The sequence below is a fragment of the Aulonocara sp. 'chitande type north' Nkhata Bay genome, linkage group LG14 (assembly GCF_057382095.1).
Source record: "Aulonocara sp. 'chitande type north' Nkhata Bay isolate Kocher_YH1m ecotype deep benthic linkage group LG14, A_spYH_male_GT1.1, whole genome shotgun sequence".
Lineage (NCBI taxonomy): Eukaryota > Metazoa > Chordata > Actinopteri > Cichliformes > Cichlidae > Aulonocara > Aulonocara sp. 'chitande type north' Nkhata Bay.
This window is the reverse complement of record NC_141357.1, coordinates 25,060,410-25,082,985: the sequence shown is the minus strand read 5'-3', so window position 1 is coordinate 25,082,985 and position 22,576 is coordinate 25,060,410. Positions and strand designations below refer to the sequence as shown.

General features: G+C 41.4%; 1 protein-coding gene across 3 annotated transcripts in view; it reads left to right on the top strand.

Moving 5' to 3' along the window:
• The window catches only part of schip1 (schwannomin interacting protein 1), a 230,695-nt gene extending 208,170 nt beyond the window's left edge, over positions 1 to 22,525 (top strand). For all 3 annotated transcript variants that reach the window (XM_086261768.1, XM_086261770.1, XM_086261769.1), the window contains 6 exons: positions 9,741 to 9,859; positions 11,187 to 11,304; positions 11,925 to 12,122; positions 19,539 to 19,662; positions 20,339 to 20,432; positions 21,514 to 22,525. In XM_086261768.1, coding sequence (XP_086117894.1) covers positions 9,741 to 9,859; positions 11,187 to 11,304; positions 11,925 to 12,122; positions 19,539 to 19,662; positions 20,339 to 20,432; positions 21,514 to 21,565 — 705 coding nt within the window. In that variant the 3' untranslated portion in view covers positions 21,566 to 22,525. The remainder of the gene's footprint in view (positions 1 to 9,740; positions 9,860 to 11,186; positions 11,305 to 11,924; positions 12,123 to 19,538; positions 19,663 to 20,338; positions 20,433 to 21,513) is intronic.
• Positions 22,526 to 22,576: the final 51 nt, after the last annotated feature.

The following is a 22,576-nucleotide window of genomic DNA, read 5'->3' as shown; positions in this document are numbered from 1 at the left end:
TATATTGAAAAAAATACTAAAAACTTTTGTGCATATCGTATTATTAACATAAAACTCATAACTCATATTCCCTTGCCTATATGGACAGGAAGATCAGAAGGGAAAATAAGAGCATTTCTTTCCCTAAAAGACACCCAGACCGTATCATTTTTGGATTAATTGCATTGCATCATGATGTATGTGCCTGGGATTGCATGAGTTTTGAGTTCCTTAACATCACTCTAACAGTATGTTTAATGTTGTGCAATTTACCAGAATTGGAGCTCCCTCAAAAGCATGCCTCAGTGTGAGTTTTGCAGACTTCCCGATGGGCTGCCCTGTGTTCCTTTCACAGCCCAATTTGTTTGGAACACAGAGCATCACCATGGAGAAATTCTTACCACGTTGCTATGGTAGCAGACCCCGTTCTTTTCCTCCTCTTTCCAAAATAAGATCAGATGAGAATATGTGGCGTTACTTTCAAACGTGTCAGTAAAACTGGTATGATAATGACATACAGATATTAGAAAGATGATAAACAGTAAAGATGTGATTCTACAGCATGTGCACAGGCATGCGTTTGTTACTATTATCTTTGTGAGGACATTGGAATATTATGTATTTCCTAAAGCTAAACCTTTATCCTAAAGCCAGGTCTTACCCCTTCAACACACCTTGTGAAGTGTGTCAGAAAATGACGAGCAACCAGACTGTCCTCACTTCCTGCAAGTGTCCTCACCCCTAAGTTCTCAATTCTGTATTGGTCCTCACAAAGATAGATATACAAGTACAGAAACACACATAGCGCCACTGGCCTTGGATCCCAGGCGTACAGGAGGTGCCAGGAACCCTCTCCCACAGTCACCCTCTGTTCACTTGGAACAATAAGCCTTTCTGTGTGTGTATGTGTCTCTCTGTCTTTCATACTCGCTCTCACAGCTGACCATAAAGTCAAGTCATCACCTATACTAGAAGAACTAACTTGCATGTGTGCAGCCTCGTGTGTGTGTCCTAAATGTAGCTTAAAGTACCCACAGTTCACTTCGCCTTTGAACTGTCAGTAGGGAATGTTTGCACTAGTGAGTGGATGTGCGTTTGTTTGCCTCCTTTGACTAGGTAGACCAGGTAACCAATTCCTCCCCAGCCTCCTATCACACTTGAATCAGCAGTGACTTCACCTTCACGATGAAGTCAGCCTCAGTAATGAAGTCGAGATCCAGCGGGGCAAACTCTGCCCCACCCTCTAACTCCAAACAGGCCGCTCTCGCTGACGGCTACCACTGGCTTTATCAGCCTGCGCATGTATGTGTGTGTTGCATGTATTGTCCCCAGCAGCACCCCAGTGTGGGTGGATTCAGGAGACAGCCAGACAATTCCCCAACTGTCTTCCTCTTTGATATTTTTTCTCGTGTTATTCTCATCTGCGCGCTCTCTCACTCTGAGCAGAGAAACAGATGAATGTGACTCATGTTCATCAGTACCACTTGGCATTCTCTTCCCTCTCGTCTTCTCCTCACAATCCTCGTGTCCCCCTTTGTCCTTGGCTGGGTATTTTATTTCTTATCTGATATCCTTGTCTTTCATTTAGATCCCTCACTGTTTAGCGTGATACATCATCTGAAGCCACCTGTAGGCGGTGGTTTAATGCTTCAAAAATAAAAAAAAACCTCTATTTAACTTTCATGTCTACTCTGTTTGAGATCAGGGTTAGCTTGTCTAATTATACAAAGCTTTTAAGGGTACCATAGTTTCACTTGTTGTTCCTAATACGTAATAATGATTTTAAAATACTGCTGCAAATATATCGTGAATATCTTAAGCTGTTTTCCCACATGAATTACAAAGAATGTTTGAAAGATTAGAGTACGTATAATCCAGTACACACAAAACATGAAATACAGTAAACAAAACAAAAAGTTACCTTGAATTGTGAGGAAAAAGGTTCAAATTACAATGTCAGATGGAGCAAATGGTCATTATGATCTTCCCCCCAACCTGCTGAGGGTCCTGGGCAATTGTGCCCTTGAGATGACCCTCATTTCATACAGATTCTGAAGGTAACTAAGGATGGCACTGGATCCTGCATGGTCACTAATGCTGTTTGATACACCCTCTAGCTAGCTAACACCCTCCACCTTCAATCAGGCTGGAAATCTATCCAAGTTATCTTATTTCTCATCTAGTACACTAACTACTGGAAATGATCCTCGTGGCCTGGGAAGGCCTTATAGAGTATACGAGAAGCAGCACACATGTTACAAGGTAACATTGCATGTGTAAAATACCTTTCACTTCTGGGATATTTCAGATTTCCAACTTTGGAAATACAAAGTTTGATGTATCTTGTTTTCCATTAAATAAAATAAAACAAACCTCTAAAATACAACTGTGTATTGAATGCATTGTGCCTGAAAATTTTAACAGGAAGGAGTAAAAACAATAACATCAGTTGTAATCTGTCAGAGATGTGCTGACATTTCGTCATTATGAAGTAAAAATATAAGTGAGTACCAGATTTGTCATTCTAAGTTCTTGTCGTACCGGCCATTTTTCTGTGTAACCAGCTGACGGTGTGTGTGTGACTGCGTGTGTTTGTGTGAAGTCATGTTCCCTGCAGTGTGAAGCTGCAGCCATATCTGGATATAATTTTCTGTCTGGGCGGCTATGACAAATATATGAGTCACGGGTCAATAACGTCTCACAAAGATGAGATCATTACACACCATGGAGAGCTCAGATTGAAATTGTAAGTCACCGATACAAGGCACAAGCAATCTTTGTGTGTATGAGTGAGTGAGTGACTGTGTGTGTGCTTGTGTGCCAGACTAATGGTCTATTGTGCTCTGTCAGGGTTTATTTAGCTGGCCGGGGCTGTGGGGTTTGCTGGCTTTGGAGTCTGGACCAGGCACTATTTTTACCTTAGCAGGAAGGGAGTACACCACCTTCTCTGTTACATATGCTCACTCTTAAACATTCATTCACCTTCAGTGTATAGTCTGATTTGCAAAGTTTTATCATACGCAGAAATCCTATGTGGGACAGACTGGGAAGAAATATAAAGAGCGAGAGATGACGTCCAGGAGGGCTTTTAGACACAACAAAAACCATCGAAAACACACATGGGCGAGCACAGTCCCCTACACACACATACTGCGGATATCCCTGTCCCATCGCTGAGGTGTCTCTTTTCAAACTGGTGGTGAGCAGCTGCTGTCCTCATGTCAGGACATGAAGATGAAACAAACACCCGTCTGAGTTTCTCTCCTCGCTCTCTCTCTCGCTTTCCTGTCCTGAGCTGTGAGAGGCTGCCCTGGCCAGAGGGTGGAAGGTAGGGAGGGTCTAAAGGGGCTTTACCTCTGACAACTATGCTTTTTCAGTCCTGTGGGAGAGGCGGAATGAACCTATAGACCGAGCGTGCAGAGTATTCAGAAAGTGCAGGGAAGGAGAAACAGCGTCACAACATGTTAGGGTAAGACGAGGAGAAGACACCAGTAGAGGAGTAGATAGGGGTCAGTTGACTGGGATTATGATGCATTTTGACTGGACTAAAGCTCAGGAGTCAGTGTGGACTACAACCTACTGACTGGGACGTAGAAGGGAAAAGACAGGAAAACGGAGAAGGAGAGAAGGATGAGGGAGGCACTGGATAAAACGGATGTATGTGGAGGGGTGGATGATGTCATCAGGCAAGCCTCCAGTCTCTACCTCAGTGATGATTATAAAGAGGTAAAAGAAAGTATGGAATCAAATTTTGATCATTAATTGCATGATTTGAAAGTGTGTGAAGTCAGCAGGTGGATTATTTTAGGTAGGTTTCTTCTACTTCGTGTCTGCCAACTTAAACCACTGAACATACTTTTGTTCTGTTTTGTGACAAAAATAGAAGTTCAAACTTAATGCAAAGTGTAAAAGCGCTACTACAGAGTTCGGAGTTAACTCAGTTCCTAATGCAGCCATCTGTAATTTATTTATAATCAGTATGAAATGTTTTATTTGTTTAATCCAATCCAATGAATACACTAAATTGTGCGTTTCATGATGGCCCATTAACCTTACTGTGAGTAAAAGCCTTCATAAAGTGACTCCACCAAGTTATTCTAGACCTTTAAAGGCACTTATTTGGGAAGTTATTTGGAGGTCTTAATTTAACTTTAATGGTCATGGGGAGAAAAAAACTACAGAATCTGCTTAAAATCTGATAAAAATGCTTCAAACGTTTTCCTGATTTAGGCCCAAAATAAAGTTTTTAAAAGCTCATGTGCCCTGAAAGTTAAACCTCCACCTCGATCTTTGGTGGAATTTTCCCACAGATTTCAGTTCAGGGATCCTTTGAGTGTTTTGATGTCTTTATAATATAATAATGTCTCTTACTGCAACTGGCTCAGAAATAGTCCAACGCAACACTGCACTGTGTAAGTCTGACATCACTAGTTCAAGGATTTGCTCTAGAGAGAGAGCTAATGGGCTAATAGTTTTTGTTAGTTCCCAGTCTCCTCGGTGAACTAACTCACCTTCATACTGAGCAGAGACGTGATAGTGAGTTTCAGCTTCTGATTTGATTTTCAGCAAGAAAAGTAATAAAAAAAAATTCCAAATGGCTGAACTTTCCATTTAATCCACTTTTGCGTGTTGTGCACAGCTGTGAATGCAGCTCAAAGACCGAGGCTGATGTAGTTTGGGCTTTTAAGCACTTACGTATTCGGGCCACTGTTATGACAAAACAGTATGAGTAACCAGGACTTTATTCTGTAACTCTGCTGCACTTTGCTCTACAAATACTCGGCCCTTCTGCTTGAAAGAATGCTCTAGTGTCACATGGTGGACCCATTGTCCTGTCCAAACCCACTTCATGCTCCTTATCTCTTCTGCCTCCCTTTGTCAGTCTCCCCCCCCCCCTTCTTTTTTTCCTTTCTCCCACCAAAACCCTCCCCCACCTCTTTTACCCCACATGAACATTCATGTGTAGCCCAGTGCCACTTGTTGAGTTGTTCCCTTCCAATCTGAGTGACAGGAGCAGCCTTGCACTGACCTGCAGCTGAACTATACGGGGGGTCAAAGGTCAGGTCTCTTATCTGTATGGAATGTTCCACTGCCTGGACAGACGGGTCTCAGATAGCATGAGAATTGAAGACAGTCTTACACACACAAGCACACACCTCTTTAGAGACATTTAAAGAAATCTGTGCGCTTCCTCTGCTGCTGAGATGAGAATATCACTGCCGTGTAGATGGGAAGGCTCTTCCAGTAGTCAGTCAGTTTAGCCTACAGGGTGTAAAGCTGTCCTCATAAAGCAGATGCCATATATACATGAAGACCTGAAGTCTGTGCTCACAAGAAGTGCATGTGTGATAACAGTGGGTTCTTGTTCTCAGTCAGGGAGTAAGGTCCGGGTCACTGAAAAGACTCCATTGTGCAGAAAAAGAGAGACCACTTTGTAAGGAATTGTGTGAAAAGAGATGAAGAAACCTTGTAGAGCACTCCTCAGCCAAGGCCAATACCATATGTCTCAAATTCAACAAAAGTGATCCCCATCTGTTCCAAACTTTAATATGCACTTCCCTTGCTCCACCTGTCCACCAAGTCTCCAGACACTCAGCCTTTAGTTTTTTGGGTTAATCTTGATGAAAAAAAAGATAAAGTATGCAGCACTGATCACATTCCTTAGCCTTCGCAAAGGAGTGAAGGGGTTTATAAGTTTTAAAGAAACACTATCTACCACATATTTTAAGTTACAGTAAAAGAAGGCTTTCAGAGACTGAAATCAGAGAAAAGTCAAGCACAGCTGTACTGATTCATGCACATCAGCATTTACATGTAAACACGTCTCAGATCTTAACCACTGAAAAAATTCTGGCCACGAGAACCAACAATTTTGTGGGAGGCAGAAGGAGGATGCTCTTTGCTGGTGCGGATAATTAAATTCATCTCCCTTCTCTAATATAGATTTTCAGGGAAGATTTGAAGGCTCAAAACAAGCACCCTGTCGTCCACTGCCAGGCCTAAATCACCCTCTAGGCCTGCGGATGAATGGTTGTACTGCAGAGTGGAGAGGAGGAAATGCCTTTGTCAATGAGGGTTTTTTCAGCAGAGGAAATTGCTTGGTGATTTTGAGGAAAAACAGAAATTAGTCCAATTGTGTTGGTCCCAATCTAATTTGGAAAGTGATGGCTCTAGTGTTTAGGCCAGGAACTGATGGAGGTAGTTAGGATGATCTCTCATTCGGTGTCTCTTACTCGTTTCGTGCATTAAAATGTTAATGTAATGGATCCAGCAATTTTCCATGTCATCATCAAGTGGAAATGCTCATTTGCGCTTTGTGGATTTTTAGTTTTTCTTCTTTCTTTGGGAGGATATTTAGCAGAAAAATTACAGAGTAAAGCGCACGGAAGAATGTTTGAATAGCAAACCTAATGGAAAGGGTTTGTGTGCCTGGAGCCTGTGACTTGCAAGGTTTGCTTGTCATTCAAAAGTCACACCTGTAAGAGGTGGAAGTGAATATGGAAACTGTGACAGGATGTGATAGCTTCCTGCGTTTGAAAAGTATGTAATTACACTGATTTTCAGTCAAGGGAGAAACTGAAACTAATATGAAATATTAACATTTAAAGAGAAAAAAACATGCACATTTTTTTTCTGCCCATTTCACACTTCCTCTTGTTAGTTGCATATTCAACACCTTTCTAAAAGGTTTATGGATCTCTCATGATGACTGTTTTACCACCTGCACGCACACACAAGTGCACAACGCAAACAAGCAGTATAACAGATGACGCCTATTCAATGAGAGGAAGTTGTTTTGTCAGGCAGGTGTCAGGTGCAGAGCTTTGCAGAGCCACATCTGCGTGATGTAGTCGTCTACTGTCACCAGGGGGCGATGTCAACAATATAACAGCCAGTAATGTGGGCAAACAAATGTGAAACCAATATGTAGTGCGTTATGGTGCTCGCCGAAGAAATGAGAATTTGTCAGGGTAAGTTCACCAGATAAGAACTTATCAGTCACAAGTCGTTAGCCAGTGACCACGCAGTGTCAGATCCACACACCTCACATTATCACCACCAGCAACACGCATGTGCGTCTCCATAGCCTCTGGTTGGTTGGATTGTAATAATCCTTTCCTCTGTGTAGCCAAAGAGCTATGCTTACGGACACAAACACAACAACATTAATCCGGCTTTAATCCAACTGCAGATCAGTGTTACAGTTTGACTCCCAGAGATTTTCCCACTTCTTTATGGAACGTAATGTTGTTTTGTGTGTCTTCATATCAGTTTTGACAGTGCATCACGACTATACCTGCCAGGGGCGTAATTTCCAGGGGGGTTAGGGGGGTTATGACCCCCCCAATAATCAGACCCAGCCAATATAACCCCCCTAATAAAATTAAGAATTATCTTGCATTAATAGGCTGTTTTCTTAAACCCGCTGGTCTGCTTCTTTCCTCCTTGTTTTATACCATATAATTACCAAGTGGATATCTTTGTGTTCTGCAGTGTTAGTCAGACAGACAACACGAATGTGAAGATGTAACCTTGAATGAATTGAAGGATTTCTCGGCTGACTGAGAAAATATTCAGATTAAAAACAGCCCTGGCTTTCCTGTATTCATTGTTTGCATTATATAGAGTCGAACCAGCTTAAGAGTATAACAGTAAAACTCATAAGCAGTGCTGTTAATTATTGCTCTTGAATATCATCAGTAACCAGCGTGTCCTTGGGCATCCCTGTTGCACATTATTGCAGCATATGCTTTGTCTTCTGCATCACTAATGTATTTTAAAAAACTCTGAACTCTGATGACTGGACATTAAATGTAAATCTGTGCTGCTGAGCTGAATAGTAAAACATTACTAAAAACTGGATAAACACAAAGCTGTTAAATAGATCTGGATCTTTATTTCCACCTACATAAGGTCTTCAGCATGTCTTTACCTGTTGTTAAGGTGACATTAATAACATCCAAAATATCCCCTGAGCCTTCGTGAAGAATTCCTTCCCATCCCTCATTTTAGTCTTTTCTTAGCTCTCACCACATGAGCGGAGCATGCAGTTACCGATGCTCAGTGAGCCTGCTGCTTTTGATTCTTACCTTTGCTTGGAGCTACTGTTCAGTGGAGTAACATGAGTGACAGCTTTGTTGCAGTCAGTATGAGTGATGTGTAGTATACGTGTTTGACCTGCACTGTGCCACACAGGCTGCTGTTGCACCTTTGAAGCGGTGAATTGAAACTTTCAAGTGTGTTCTCCAGGGAGTGTCTCAAACAGAGCAGTGCCAGGTCCGCTCCTCAACATGCCAGTGCATGTTTATGTGTGTGTGTGTGCTCACTGCACAAGGAGTGTCTTGCGGCCTCTTGTGTGGAGTGGGATTATGTTAATATGTTAATTTGTCCTCAGTGAAGGCACTCTCACCAACGCCTGCACGCAATTGTCAAGAGAGATAGGCAGTGAGAGAGGAAAGGTGGGAGAGAAGGAGTTGAGAAAATGAGTGGGAGAGCGGTGAAGGTGTGATGTGCGATTTGGAGTAGCGTAACGAACAGAGTGAACGCAGAGAGATCGTTTGATGGAAGGGTTAGGACGGGCCTGAGGATGAAGATGAAGAAGAAAGCATGTAAATGGAAACAACAAGACAGATGAGCAAGGTGAAAAGTTTTAAGATGGTTTGCATGAAAATAGGAAGGAGATAAAGTAATGGACAAACTCACAAAGACAGGAATAGTGACTATCAGTCAGGCAAACACCACAGGTATCTCTTTCCTGCTTAGCACATTCTCACCTCAGTCTTACGCTCTCCCTTTTGCCAATTTGCCTTTTCTAAGACAGAAATACAGGCCAGAAATATGGGAAAGAGAGAGACTACAGACAGAGCAGGAATGTAGCAGTTACATGATATATATCTTAGCACAGTACCCTGGTTCCCATAAGACGTTAATATGTCATCATTATGGATAGCTTTGCTGTGCACAAACCAAATAGTTGATTTAACCTCAAATCATGTAAAGCTTTGTTTTGTAAACCTTTCCCTCCCTTCAGGTCCCCAGACTCCCATTTGAGAGAAGGACGTTTAAGCACTGCAGTGTTTGGGGCAACTGTGTATCAAACAACCTGCAAAAAATTCTGCAGAGCTTCAAAATCCTTCAAAAATGTGACGCCACAGTTTAAGTGGGTCACTAGTAGCGTGCATCTCTGCCTGCTGTGTTCACCTGTTATCAGCAGAGGCGAGATGGGTAGCTGGTGCGATTTTGTATGAGCACCACCCGTGCTGAAGCTGTCCTGAGCTACGGGAAGAGGCAAGACAAGAGAAACTCTGAAACTGTGTTGTTTGGAATTTCTTGCACCTTTAATTATGCATGAAATGTGCATTAGAGTAATTTCTCAGGGGTTTATTCTATATAAACTCTTGCACGTTGTCTGAGATATCAAGTGTTGTTCTCTGAATCAACAGTACCACCTCCTGGTGAATCCTGGTACTGTCAACTTCTGAAGCTCTAATATTTCAAAAACAGGTTGTTGTTTTTTAGTAAATCAGCCTACACCATGCTTTGTATCAAAGTTGGCTAAGACAGATGCTGCTATAGATATGCTTGCATCTTTGGTTTGTACAGTCAGAAAGTGATCAGGGTGGCACTGCTTTCTATCTGTGCATGTCCTGCGGGATGAAGCTTACTAAAGGGGAAGACACTTGGCCTAATTTCGAAACTGCAATATCAGTCATCAAAAAGATCACAAAAAGTAACCAAATCCTGTTATTTTACTGTTGCAGGCCCAGAAGAATGAGCGGGAGTCTATCAGGCAGAAGTTGGCCCTGGGCAGTTTCTTCGATGATGGGCCGGGCATCTACACCAGCTGTAGCAAGAGTGGCAAACCCAGTTTGTCCTCAAGGTAACACAGCTGACATCTCTCGTATAAGCATGTGACTAACACTTGGAAAGTGTTTGATTGTGTGCGGTTTGTTGTTCGTTCGTTTGTTTTGTTGTTTTATTTTGAAGTGTGTGTGTGGAGGGTGTTATGCGGTCACATAATTCTCTAAATGTGAAAGTGCGCTGAATCAAAATGTATATCTATCAAGTTCTCTTTACTGTCATTGGCAGCTGAGTGGGGTAATGTCATATAGTCAGACCTTGTGGTTTTTCACTTCCCAAGAAAATACCAACGTGTGTATGCACAGAAACACACACACATACACACACAACCTCCTACTTGTACCTTACTGGAACTGCAGTGCTCATCGTATCCCCGTGATTCGAATCAAGTGGATTTCTCATTATTTGTGGTTAATCGTCAAAGGGCAGTATTGTGCAAAATAAGATGCACTCATCAGTTTGACATTAACACGATGTTCTCGAGAAAACCCTGAAATGAGGAGCTTAGTACATTTATGAATTTTTCATATTGGAGTACCAAAAGACTGTTTACATCTTATGACACTGTCTCAGGCATTTCCATCTCTTTCTACTCAGTGCTAATTGTCAGCTGATATATTAACCAATGCTAATATGTCTGAGCCAGATTTATATTGCCAAGCACTATATATATATATACATATATCAGCCAGGCCCTACACTGTTTATTGCTGAACTTCAGTGTATCGTCTCCTAGTTGTCAAAAAGTCACTTTAGTGGTCTGTGCAATTCAGAGAGTGTTTTGATTCTCCTTCTCTCACTCAAAAAACCAACCAGCCACTCAGGTCCTATTTTTATTGGGACTGATTGGATCTATGCTATGTAATCAGTCACCTCTGTTTGTAATTACTCTATTGAATTAAGCAGATTATTGATCCACAGTGGGATGGAGCTACACCTTGCGACATTCTGTTCTTCCATGGCACAAATACACCCCCTCTGGTCCAGGCAGATTGCAGCAGACCTATCTGAGGCCACCTGGATCGATGCAAAGGGGAGATGATTAAAAACAAGAGCTCTCTTTAATTTTATCTTCAGCTGGCACTTTTCTCTGCTCATGAAGGGCACTTGTTTCTATTGGGATCTTCTTTCTTATTCCCGTATTTCTGTGTTTTAGCACATCAAGGTTTGTGTTTGCTCTCTTACACTCGCAGCACTCTTTGTAAGAGCAGCAGTGCATCAGTGTTCATTTTGGTGTTGCTCCAAGTCTGCGTCAGTCACTGCAGAATCAACTAACAAGTGAACCAACTTAACGCCCGCTTTGTGCTAATATTGTTTTTCTCTGTGTTTTCACGCCTCTCTTTCAGGCTGCAGAGTGGGATGAACCTACAAATCTGTTTTGTCAACGATAGTGGCAGCGATAAGGACAGCGATGCAGACGACAGCAAGACGGAGACTAGCCTGGACACACCTCTGTCCCCTATGGTATGCACAGATGCCCACACGTCCACCACTGAAGCCCGTGGCAAAATTCAAAAATGGAGAAGAAAAAAAGGACTTAAATCCTGATATCACTATGCGATGTAATGATGATGTGAAAGTAGCAAAGTGTAAAGATTTGATTGTATCAACGGAAAATCAAGAAATAATAAGAATGAAAGCAGATTAGTGGGAGGGATAGTGTGTTCAATATGAATCAGAGAGATAACTGGCAGTTTAGCACCTTTATGAATTTCTGTGCTCGTGTTTTCTGCGCTGTTCACCAGTTCACAGTTCCAAGGAAAAGCAATTTGGTAGGTGCTCGCTGATACCACGGATGACTGGCTGCAATAACCTGTTATCACACTGAGACATACTTAACAAAATGAGAGGGAGAAAGATCAAATTTGAGCCTTGTGTCGCACCCATGTGCATAATGACACTCTCATCAGTGTTAAAATCTGCATACCAAAATGCCAAGAAGTCATGAGCGTTAACTCCTTATTACTTCCTCTTTCTTGTGTGATCCATACGTTATTTTCCCTCTAACTTCCAATTGTGTCTCCTCTCTCCTTCAATTATCCAATTCCCATTTTGCCTACTCCCTACCTTCCTCCTCCCTGCAGTCCAAACAGAGTTCTTCCTACTCGGACAGGGACACCACAGAGGATGACTCGGAGTCTCTGGAGGACATGGACTTCTTGAGTCGACAGAAGAAGCTGCAAGCAGAGGCTAAACTGGCCCTGGCTATGGCCAAGCCCATGGCCAAGATGCAGGTGGAGGTTGAAAAACAGAACCGCAAAAAGTCACCAGTGGCTGACCTGGTCAGTTCCAGAAATCCGAGGCTGTCTGTTTAGCTGTTTATTCATTTATTTCCTTTTTTTGTGTGTTACTCATACAATCTTTGACCTTTCACAAGTCATGGCATGACGGAGTGGTGATTAAGCTCTACACAATTATTATTAGACTTAAACTTTCTTGATTAAAATTAATTAGTTTTTTAAAAAACAGGGTGATGATGTTGTCAGTGTAATTTACATTTTCTCTTCTGGGGTCCAAAGTGGCCAAAACATCATAAATATTATTATTACAGGACTAAAAAGACCACTTTTAACAGTGTATGGATCTAACACCTGACTTCTGACTCACTCAAGCGGGTGACTTCTTTAAGACAAGATGCTCGTGAAGCTCATGTGAACAACCTTAGTTACTTAGAAGCTTTTCTACTTTTGCTCAGAGAAGGTTTAGAGTATGTCTAGGCCATAAATAATTTTATTTATCCAAGAGTGAAAGCCTAGAGAAAGTGAAAAATGAGCAGTTTAGGTGATGTCCCTGAGGACTGACACTTTTACTGTTTGCTGATAATCAGGGGAAGACGCGTCTTGTAGCCCTCTACATGCTCTCTCTCAGTGGCACTTTTCTGACACGGCTTACGCTGGGATGTAATGGAAACAAATACCAGTCAAAGCCCACCCACCCCTCCTCTGTTTCCTCTCCTCTTCTTAAAGAGAGGAAGGTGATGACAGCCCTGCTCATCATTATTTCATTCATTTATGTCTGCCCCGCTGCCTCCTCCGGAGTACGCACGCCAAGGGACACTCACACATCCACGGTGTCACAGATGCACACTTTGTTTCCACGCGCACTTGAAGTCAGAACTTTTTTACTTATTCAGAAACGAGAAGGGCAACTCGCCCGGGTCCATCTATAATTCATATGCCAGAAAGCATCGACTTTGGTGTTCAGGGATGTAGCAGTGCTCAGCAGTCAGAAGACATCACCGTCACATGCGGACACGACCCGCAGTGAATTTTAAAATGTTTTAAGGCTACAGCTGCCCGCCTTCTCCGCAACACCAGAGATCTGTTAAACTGCGTTCATTACAAATGTAAAGTGGTGAACGGTGATTCCCAGCTAAGAGCGCTTTTACCACAAGTGGTTCATCTGCAGGCCTCAACTAATTTGAAAAGTGTAAAATTATAATTTGTTTAAAAAAGACGTCCTTTAAGATATCATTACAAATTAGTGTAATGCGTATCTTAGTGAGCTGAGGCAGAGGAAGTCAGAATAAACTACACCCTGTTTAAATTCTAAGGTTTTACATATTAAAAATAATCTGGTCCTTAGCCGTTCTAAAATTTAGGTAAATACCTCAGGTGAACAAACCATGACATGTTACACTATGTATTTAATATAAAACTGAGCCAACATGTCAAAGCAGTGTGTGTGAAAACGTAAGAACACCCTTAATGCTTCCATAGGAATTAAAAGTGTAAGCAGCAGCAAGGTGCATGTGATTAACGTCATCAGCACGTGTGAACAAATCTGTGAAGTTTCAGGTGTAGGTTAGAGAAATGCCAAGGAGGAAAGACGTAAGGAATGACCATGCATCATTCTAAGAAAGATTATTCACAAGTGGAAAATACTGAAGGCAGTAGTCAGTCGTCTCAAGAGTGGATGTCCCAGGAAATTCACCCCAAGGTCAGACTGTGCAATGCTGAGAAACTGTAAAACCCCCAAAGCCACAGCTCAAACTCAGTCAGTTAGCATAATAAATGTTAAAGTTCATCACAACAAAATCAGGAAAAACACTGAACAAGTACGGCTTATTTGGAAGGGTTTTGGGCAGCAAGGCTCTTCTGTCTTTAAAAAGAAAAAGGGGAAATGCACTTTTTCAGTTCAGTTTCATTTATATAGCTCCATATCACAACAGCAGTCGCCTCAAGGCGTTTTATTTTGTAAGGTAAAGACTCTGCAATTATACAGAAAAAGCCCCATCAATCATAAACAAACAAACAACAAAAACCACGACAGCGTGGATTATGTTTGCAAAATTACAACTGAACGAACCACAAGACTTGTGGAACAGTGTCCCTTGGACAGATATTTGGCCACAGCACTACATTTGGGAAAGTCCAAACACTGCAAATCAACACAATCAGCACAAACACCTCATACTGTTAAGTCGACCGTGAACTCCTGTGTTTCCCAAAGTATTGTAGATCTAAATAGATCATTTCTCCAACAGCTAAAGCTTGGCATAAAGCAGGTGTACAACAGAAAGGCTGAAAAAGAAATGACTCAAGGTGCTGCAATAATCCCGTGAAGGCCTAGTTTGTACTATGCCCTGATATGTAAAACTTATTGTTATACACAGCTTTCAGTAACCCCGAGTCAGGTGTAGACTTTTAATGTTTTATACACCGTCTGTTTATAAAACCTTAAAGTGAAGACATCTTGAAGAAAACTAGCTTTTCCAAAGCAAGACTGGGTCAAGATAATTAAAGTAGCACTAAAACTCTAAGGATAAACAGGTGAAATAGTTAATTGCTAAATCATTATCCTTCTTTAGCTCTGTGTGGATAAACTAAAGATAAACAGGTGAAATATTAGTTAAAGCTAATAAAGCTAAAGCTACATTACTAACAAACAGTTAAAATATATACGAAGAGTTTTAATATATACCTACAGGTAACAGGTTGAATAAAAAATTAAAGATAATCCATAAAGATTTCAAATATGAGCTAAAGCTACTGCGTTTATAGCTAATACCAGATGCTAATACTTCATTACCAACTGAAAATACTACTGGATAAACAACAGAAATGATACGCTAAAAGTAAGTGATGAAGTTTCTGATGAAGTGGCCAGACCTGCCACTGGGCAAGAGAAAAGAACGGAAGCTGTGGCCTGTGCAGTGAGATTACACCTAAACGTCTGTCTGCTGGTTAGAGAGTCGTCCTAAAATTTCAAGCAGAATCACTGAGAGAAAGTGAGAAAATGAGTAAGAGGGAAATGGGGGCAATAATTTGTTTCCACTGTAAAGCCTCTAGTTTCTTTCTTGACTTCATTCACAAAGCTTTACAGCTCCTCAATATGACACAGAGTCATCACAGGAAATTATCTTTCTGGTTTTGAATATTCAGATGACAATTAGCAGTACGGTCAGTCTACCACAGAAACTCAGAAGTTGAGTCACGACTAATACCAGTCTCAAGCCTTTCCCATGGCCCACGCATGCTGACATCACATTTCTCCTTATGTCACTCTCAAGTGACCTTCTTGTACATAGCCAATTTCCCGAAACTGAAACTGACGCATGACAGCCTCATATATACTTGCTCCGGTAGTAATGTGAAAGTGAAATGAGACTACCAAGAAGAGCGAGCCCACGCACCCCTTACGAAAAGAGAGCATGAGTGCGTTCTCTTCGCGTTTATCTCCACTGAGGCTGGAGGTGAAAGTGGGCCACAACCGAGGAAACGGGCGCTGGATGCAAAGATAAAGAATGCAGACTGGTTGACACAGATTGTTAAGAGAGGCAGAGACAGAGAGGAAATGATCCGCCCAGGTGAGCCTCACTAAGCACACGTGATGCTTTAGTGCTTTATTGCATCTGAAGGAACAGGTGCTAGTGCAAGGAGATTCTGATATACACAAAACCAGCAGAAAAAAGCCTAAAAAAGTTTAAAACATATATATACATGCACTAAAATGCTACACAGATTCTAGCATGTTAAAAGTAATAGTGAAGGGAGAGTTTAAATATCTATTTTCTCATCTCTTTCTCGTCACTCGTCTTTGATTACGTGCTCGATGTTTGCACTACAGGTGCAACCGACTGTGATTTCTTGCTAACTTGCAGCATCAAAAGGTTCCAAGAAAAGAGAGGTGATATAAATGTAAATTAGACATGAGATGACTCTGTGAAGTTGGCCCCTGCTGGAGAGACAGCAACCCACAGAGACACCGAGTTCATGTGCTGTGGACTTGTATAAGGTGCTGTCAGCATGTTTGTGAACAAACAGTAGCGCCTACTTGAAATCCCCCACTTTTACTGCCGCTCAAAGGAAAAACAAAGGGAAATATATCCTTTTGTTTCAGCAGGGAAGCAGGAGCCTGGGATGCATTCATTCCTTTTGCAGAATGCAAACAGAAAGCGTTCAGGCAAAACAGCTGACTCTTTTATTTCCCACTCGGATTCAGTTTCACTGCCCTTATTCTGCTGATAATTCCTGACAGTGTGGGTTTAACCGGGTTCACGTTTGTTTTTCTTAAGGTTGTTTTTTGAATACAAAAAAAGTGTAAATCTAATCAGGCTCAGATGTCAGATGTCAGAGTCTGGGAGCAGTGAATGGCAGATCAGATATTCATAAGATTGAATGAAATCTGCCAATGTCTGAAGTTTAAAATAGAGATTCAATGAAACATAATTCAGAACTTGTTCAGGTTCGGATAGTACAGAGTCTGTTTTGTTGGAAGAGTTAAATCATTTGACACAAACACTTAAGCAACTGGAAAACAAAACGAGCATTCGTTGTCATCCAGAAGTCAAAATGTTGCATTATTAACTCAAAATTTCAAATCAACGTTCAGAGTAAATATGTAAAAAAATGAGAAAATCCATTGAAATTTTGAGATATTGAACTGAAAATTGATTTTTCTGGTTATTTTTCAGTGGCAGAAACAAGCTCCCACAGTGAAGTTACAATAAACTCAGTAAAACTGAATTTATAATCTTTGGTGATTTAATAAAACTCATTGGAGTTTATGTTGAAATTGAAGTTACATAAGTTAAATTTTATACTTCTATAAGTTATAAAATACCAGCTTTAATTCTATGGGGTACATAATTTATTTCATGTGTGTTTGGGTAAATACTTACAGAGCTATTACCTATTCAGTGTTCATACTGTACTTTAAAAGAGATTGTCAAGAAAAAGAAAACACGTCTAAACATTAAAAGCCTTAAAATATAGCGAGCTGGTAATTCTTAAGTTTATAGTTTATTGCTGCTATCAAAAAGTTATTAAAGTTATGAGTTACAGTGGGGCAAAAAAGTATTTAGTCAGCCACCGATTGTGCAAGTTCCCCCACTTAAAATGATGACAGAGGTCAGTAATTTGCACCAGAGGTACACTTCAACTGTGAGAGACCGAATGTGAAAAAAAAATCCATGAATCCACATGGTAGGATTTGTAAAGAATTTATTCGTAAATCAGGGTGGAAAATAAGTATTTGGTCACCTCAAACAAGGAAAATCTCTGGCTCTCACAGACCTGTAACGTCTTCTGTAAGAAGCTTTTCTGTCCCCCACTCGTTACCTGTATGAATGGCACCTGTTTGAACTCATCATCTGTATAAAAGACACCTGTCCACAGCCTCAAACAGTCAGACTCCAAACTCCGCCATGGCCAAGACCAAAGAGCTTTCGAAGGACACCAGGAAAAGTATTGTAGACCTGCACCAGACTGGGAAGAGTGAATCTACAATAGGCAAGCAGCTTGGTGTGAAAAAATCAACTGTGGGAGCAATCATCAGAAAATGGAAGACATACAAGACCACTGATAATCTCCCTCGATCTGGGGCTCCACGCAAGATCTCATCCCGTGGGGTCAAAATGATCATGAGAACGGTGAGCAAAGATCCCAGAACCACACGGGGGGACCTGGTGAATGACCTGCAGAGAGCTGGGACCAAAGTAACAAAGGTCACCATCAGTAACACACTACAACGGCAGGGAATCAAATCCCGCAGTGCCAGACGTGTTCCGCTGCTGAAGCCAGTGCATGTCCAGGCCCGTCTGAAGTTTGCCAGAGAGCACATGGATGATACAGCAGAGGATTGGGAGAATGTCATGTGGTCAGATGAAACCAAAGTAGAACTTTTTGGTATAAACTCAACTCGTCGTGTTTGGAGGAAGAAGAATACTGAGTTGCATCCGAAGAACACCATACCTACTGTGAAGCATGGGGGTGGAAACATCATGCTATGGGGCTGTTTTTCTGCCAGGGGGACAGGACGACTGATCCGTGTTAAGGACAGAATGAATGGGGCCATGTATCGTGAGATTTTGAGCCAAAACCTCCTTCCATCAGTGAGAACTTTGAAGATGAAACGAGGCTGGGTCTTCCAACATGACAATGATCCAAAACACACCGCCCGGGCAACAAAGGAGTGGCTCCGTAAGAAGCATTTGAAAGTCCTGGAGTGGCCTAGCCAGTCTCCAGACCTCAACCCCATAGAAAATCTGTGGCGGGAGTTGAAAGTCCGTGTTGCTCGGCGACAGCCCCAAAACATCACTGCTCTCGAGAAGATCTGCATGGAGGAATGGGCCAAAATACCAGCTACTGTGTGTGCAAACCTGGTAAAGACCTATAGTAAACGTTTGACCTCTGTTATTGCCAACAAAGGTTATGTTACAAAGTATTGAGTTGTATTTTTGTTATTGACCAAATACTTATTTTCCACCCTGATTTACAAATAAATTCTTTACAAATCCTACCATGTGGATTCATGGATTTTTTTTTCACATTCTGTCTCTCACAGTTGAAGTGTACCTCTGGTGCAAATTACTGACCTCTGTCATCATTTTAGGTGGGGGAACTTGCACAATCGGTGGCTGACTAAATACTTTTTTGCCCCACTGTAAGTATTTGAAAACAGAGCAAATGAGCAAATTGCTGGAGAGCAATTTCTGTGTTCACAAAACAATCAGTCCTTCGGTTTCTGTCGAGGAAATAAATGTGTAGAAACGCTGCGGTGAGGAACTGAAAACATGTACAGCATTTACCATGTTTTACCATAGAAATATAATTAACCCTTTAAAGCCTGAACCACGAGATAATTGCCAGAAAAATCACATTTGTTTTAAAAAAAACTGGAACGTTCATTGAAGCCTCTGAAAAATTTGAAATTAAAAAAATGAATATCAATTTGAATATATGAGTTTTCGCTACATTCGGCATTCGTTTCTTTAAACTGACATAAACATATAAGGGGGTTAAAAAAAATCACTGATGATGTAGAGGTCTCGAAAACTGACGTATCAAATATGATACACTTGGCGTTACAGCGATAAAACGTATAAACATAAAATATAAGACGATGAGGACGAGCCACTTTCCAGTGGCGTGAGGGTGTGAAGGGCAATTTGTTTCTAGGTCTGTGTGGTTTAAAGGCTCGGGATCATGAGCTGCAGTCACAGCCTTTATGGAGCTTTTTGCACGTTGGATTTAAGGAATATTAAATGCATCAGTTTTCTGTTAATTTGATCAGTTTGTCATCTGTAAACATTCAAATATAAATATTTTTAAAAAGTAAAGAAGTCAGTTGTGCATTTTGTGCTTTGGTTATTAGCGTGAGGTTTCACTATCCAATTAGGGAAAACACATTGTCTAACAGGGTTTTCTGCTCTTGTTTTTTCTCCCCTACATAACTCTGTGTGTCTATTTCGGCAGCTTCCACACATGCCACACATCAGCGAGTGTCTAATGAAAAGGAGCCTGAAGCCCACAGACCTGAGAGACATGACAGTGGGACAGCTCCAGGTTATAGTAAACGACCTGCACTCCCAGATTGAAAGTGAGTTGACCACACGCCCAGAATACAAACAGAATCACGCTGACCTCTGCTTTCACTTGCAGAAATGAGCAAGAGATAAACTGGGGAAAAACATGCACATACATAGTGACCCCTACCATTTTTAGTGGATGTGAAAGTACTTTTATATATAAGTTAGTCACTTCAGAGAGTTGTACCAGTTAACAGCTTCCCCTGAGCATTTACTGTTACTGCACGGTACACATCATTGATCCCTGTACTGCTGGATGAATAATCTCGCATCTTACATAAAAAAGTTCCAAAAATCCCCAGGAGTCCAAAAGCACGAGTTTGTTTTTACTTACAAAGCAGACTTTCCCCGTTGAAAATGTCTTTAGTTTATGCTTCATATTTTCTGGCACTGAAGGGACAATAGCTGTAACATGTGATATTAAAGACAGCGAGAGCAGCGGGAGTGTGTGTGGTCAGACTGCTGATAAAGTTTTCAGTGGCCATGGTATGAACCCATAATGGGAATTTGAGGGGATCACTTCCAGTGTTTCTTGTAGATTTAGTATCTATTGTTAGGATCACAATGGAATACTGGTATGATCAGTTGTGGTAATTGTGGTGTTTCCCTAGTTTCAGTAGTTTGAATATGAAATTATGCTGTATCATTGTGGTCAGTGTCTGTTCCGCCTCTTATCGATCTCTCCAGGTCTCAACGAGGAGCTCGTACAGTTGCTACTGATTCGGGATGAGCTACACATGGAGCAAGACGCCATGCTGGTTGACATAGAGGACCTCACCAGGTGGCAAAGCACTTTTCAACTATTTATTCACTGCACGTCCCACTATTTATTTATTTTTTTAACTTATAAAAAAGAACGCAAGGGATTCATTCATACGCAGATTTTGCAAACTTCAACGGCTCTCTCAGTGGCTGTAAAAGTCTTTGCGCAACTTCTTATCACATGTGAAGTAGTTCTCCCTGAGAATTGTAAACACTTGCAAGCTTTAATGTCTTAAATGTGCAGAGTTCCCCTTTGAGCAAACATTACTCAAATGTGAGTAAGTAATCCATTTGTAAGGGACTGTTTTCAGCTGTGCATGTAGCTCCTGAAGTAAAACTAATGGTGATGCATGTGAAGGTGAACATGCCACCCAATGCACCTGTGCACCTAAGAGATTTTAGTAGATTTTCCTTTTTTTTAAACCAAAGAAGTTTTTTTACATTTTACACTAAGAGGTCAAGACTTTTCAACTTTTCAACTTAATAAAAAGAACCTCAGCGATCTAACAGTCCCTTATGAGCAAGCACTTGGGGAGACAGAAACTTCCCTTTGAAAGGAAAAAACCTCTGGCGGGCTCAGCAGGTTAGCCAGGGCATGTGGGGATCAGATCAGATCAACAGCTTTAGCTGTTGGTGTTGTTCTCTGTGTGTAACCGTTTCTGTCTGTCTCTTTGTTAGTGGTCTAGCATCCACAGTTTTCTAAATTTGGTGTGATGATCGATACCAATTTGTTGTCAGGGTGGTACCAAATGCAAAAATCATAAAAACTTTATATTATCCACAATTTTTATTAATCATCTTCAAACTCCCCAATAACATACTAGGCTTTGGGGGACATGAAAAAAAGTCAAGAAACCAATTTGAGTAACTTGTTGTATGAAAGGGCGTGGAGAGAGCAGACTTTGTGTTTTTAGTACGATGCTCTGCAACGTCATAACAGGCTTGGCTCATCATATTGTGACAAAGTTTTAGTGTGGCCCTCGCTCTTCAGGGGGAGTTGCCCTGCTTGAGTGCTCTTGTTTATCTTTGGATTTGTTGAGTCACTTAATTCATCATTTAAGTGTCAATATAAATATAATATAAAACTTTTCTCTTTCCAGGCATGCCGAGAGCCAGCAGAAACATTTGGCTGAGAAAACCCTATCCAAATAAGATGCCCCCCACCACCCCAACCTCCACCCAAGCACCCCCCACCCTAACACTCCCCACCCTCACCTACAATCCGCTTCCCTATGCCAAGCTTAGTCCCCTGCTCCCAAACAAGCTTTCCCCCTCCAGCCATTCCACCTCTGCCCCGCGTCGATCCGAACCCCTCCCCGCTTGTCCTAAGTACTTTGCTCCTCGCTGCTTCCCTGTCTGCTCCCGAACCTCCCCATCTCCCTTTCTGTCCAACTCACTGACTTCAGCGGTAGCAGCAGCACAGAAGAAGGCCGCCCTCGTTCATTCGCTTCTGTGGTTTTCTCCCAGCGCAAAGGACGGTGTAGCACGTCCTGTTTCCTGGGAGAGGAGGCAACTGATTGTGTGTCGTCATGGATTCTGTCCCCCAGCTTCCTGTGCAGTGATCGGCCTCGCTTTGCTCTCGTTTCTTTTTTTAACTTTCTACATTCACCACTAAATTATGACTGTTCAAGCTCAAAAATTGTGGAGAAAAAAACAAAACAAAATAATAGTGAAAAATTTAGTAGAAAGTCAGTCATGAGATTTAAAAAAAGAAGAAAAAAGAAGAAACAACGCTGTATGAGAAAAAAAATCATGGAAAACTAACTTCAGACCATTTTAAGTTGGACGGTAATTTAAAAGTATTTCAGAGTCGACCCGTTTTTATTCTGCACAAATGGTCGTTTTCAGCTGATGAGAAATGTTCGTTTGAAGGTGCTATAAGAGTGTAAAAGGAAAACATGCCTGCCTTGTAGTGGAGTTGTAGATTTTTTGGTAATACGTTCACTCTAATTGCTCTTCAACATTTTGTGAATGTTGATTTTCTGACACGAGTCATTTTAAATGAATAAGTGTGTTAATATTGTTTTCATCCTACTGTATTCAGATACTTTATTTGAGGGAAGAAATGTTTATGTACAGATATGTAAAATAAAGAATAAACTTTGTTTCATATATGGCGGTTTGCTGTGCACTTCTACTTGCTGCTTTTGCTGCTGCTGCATA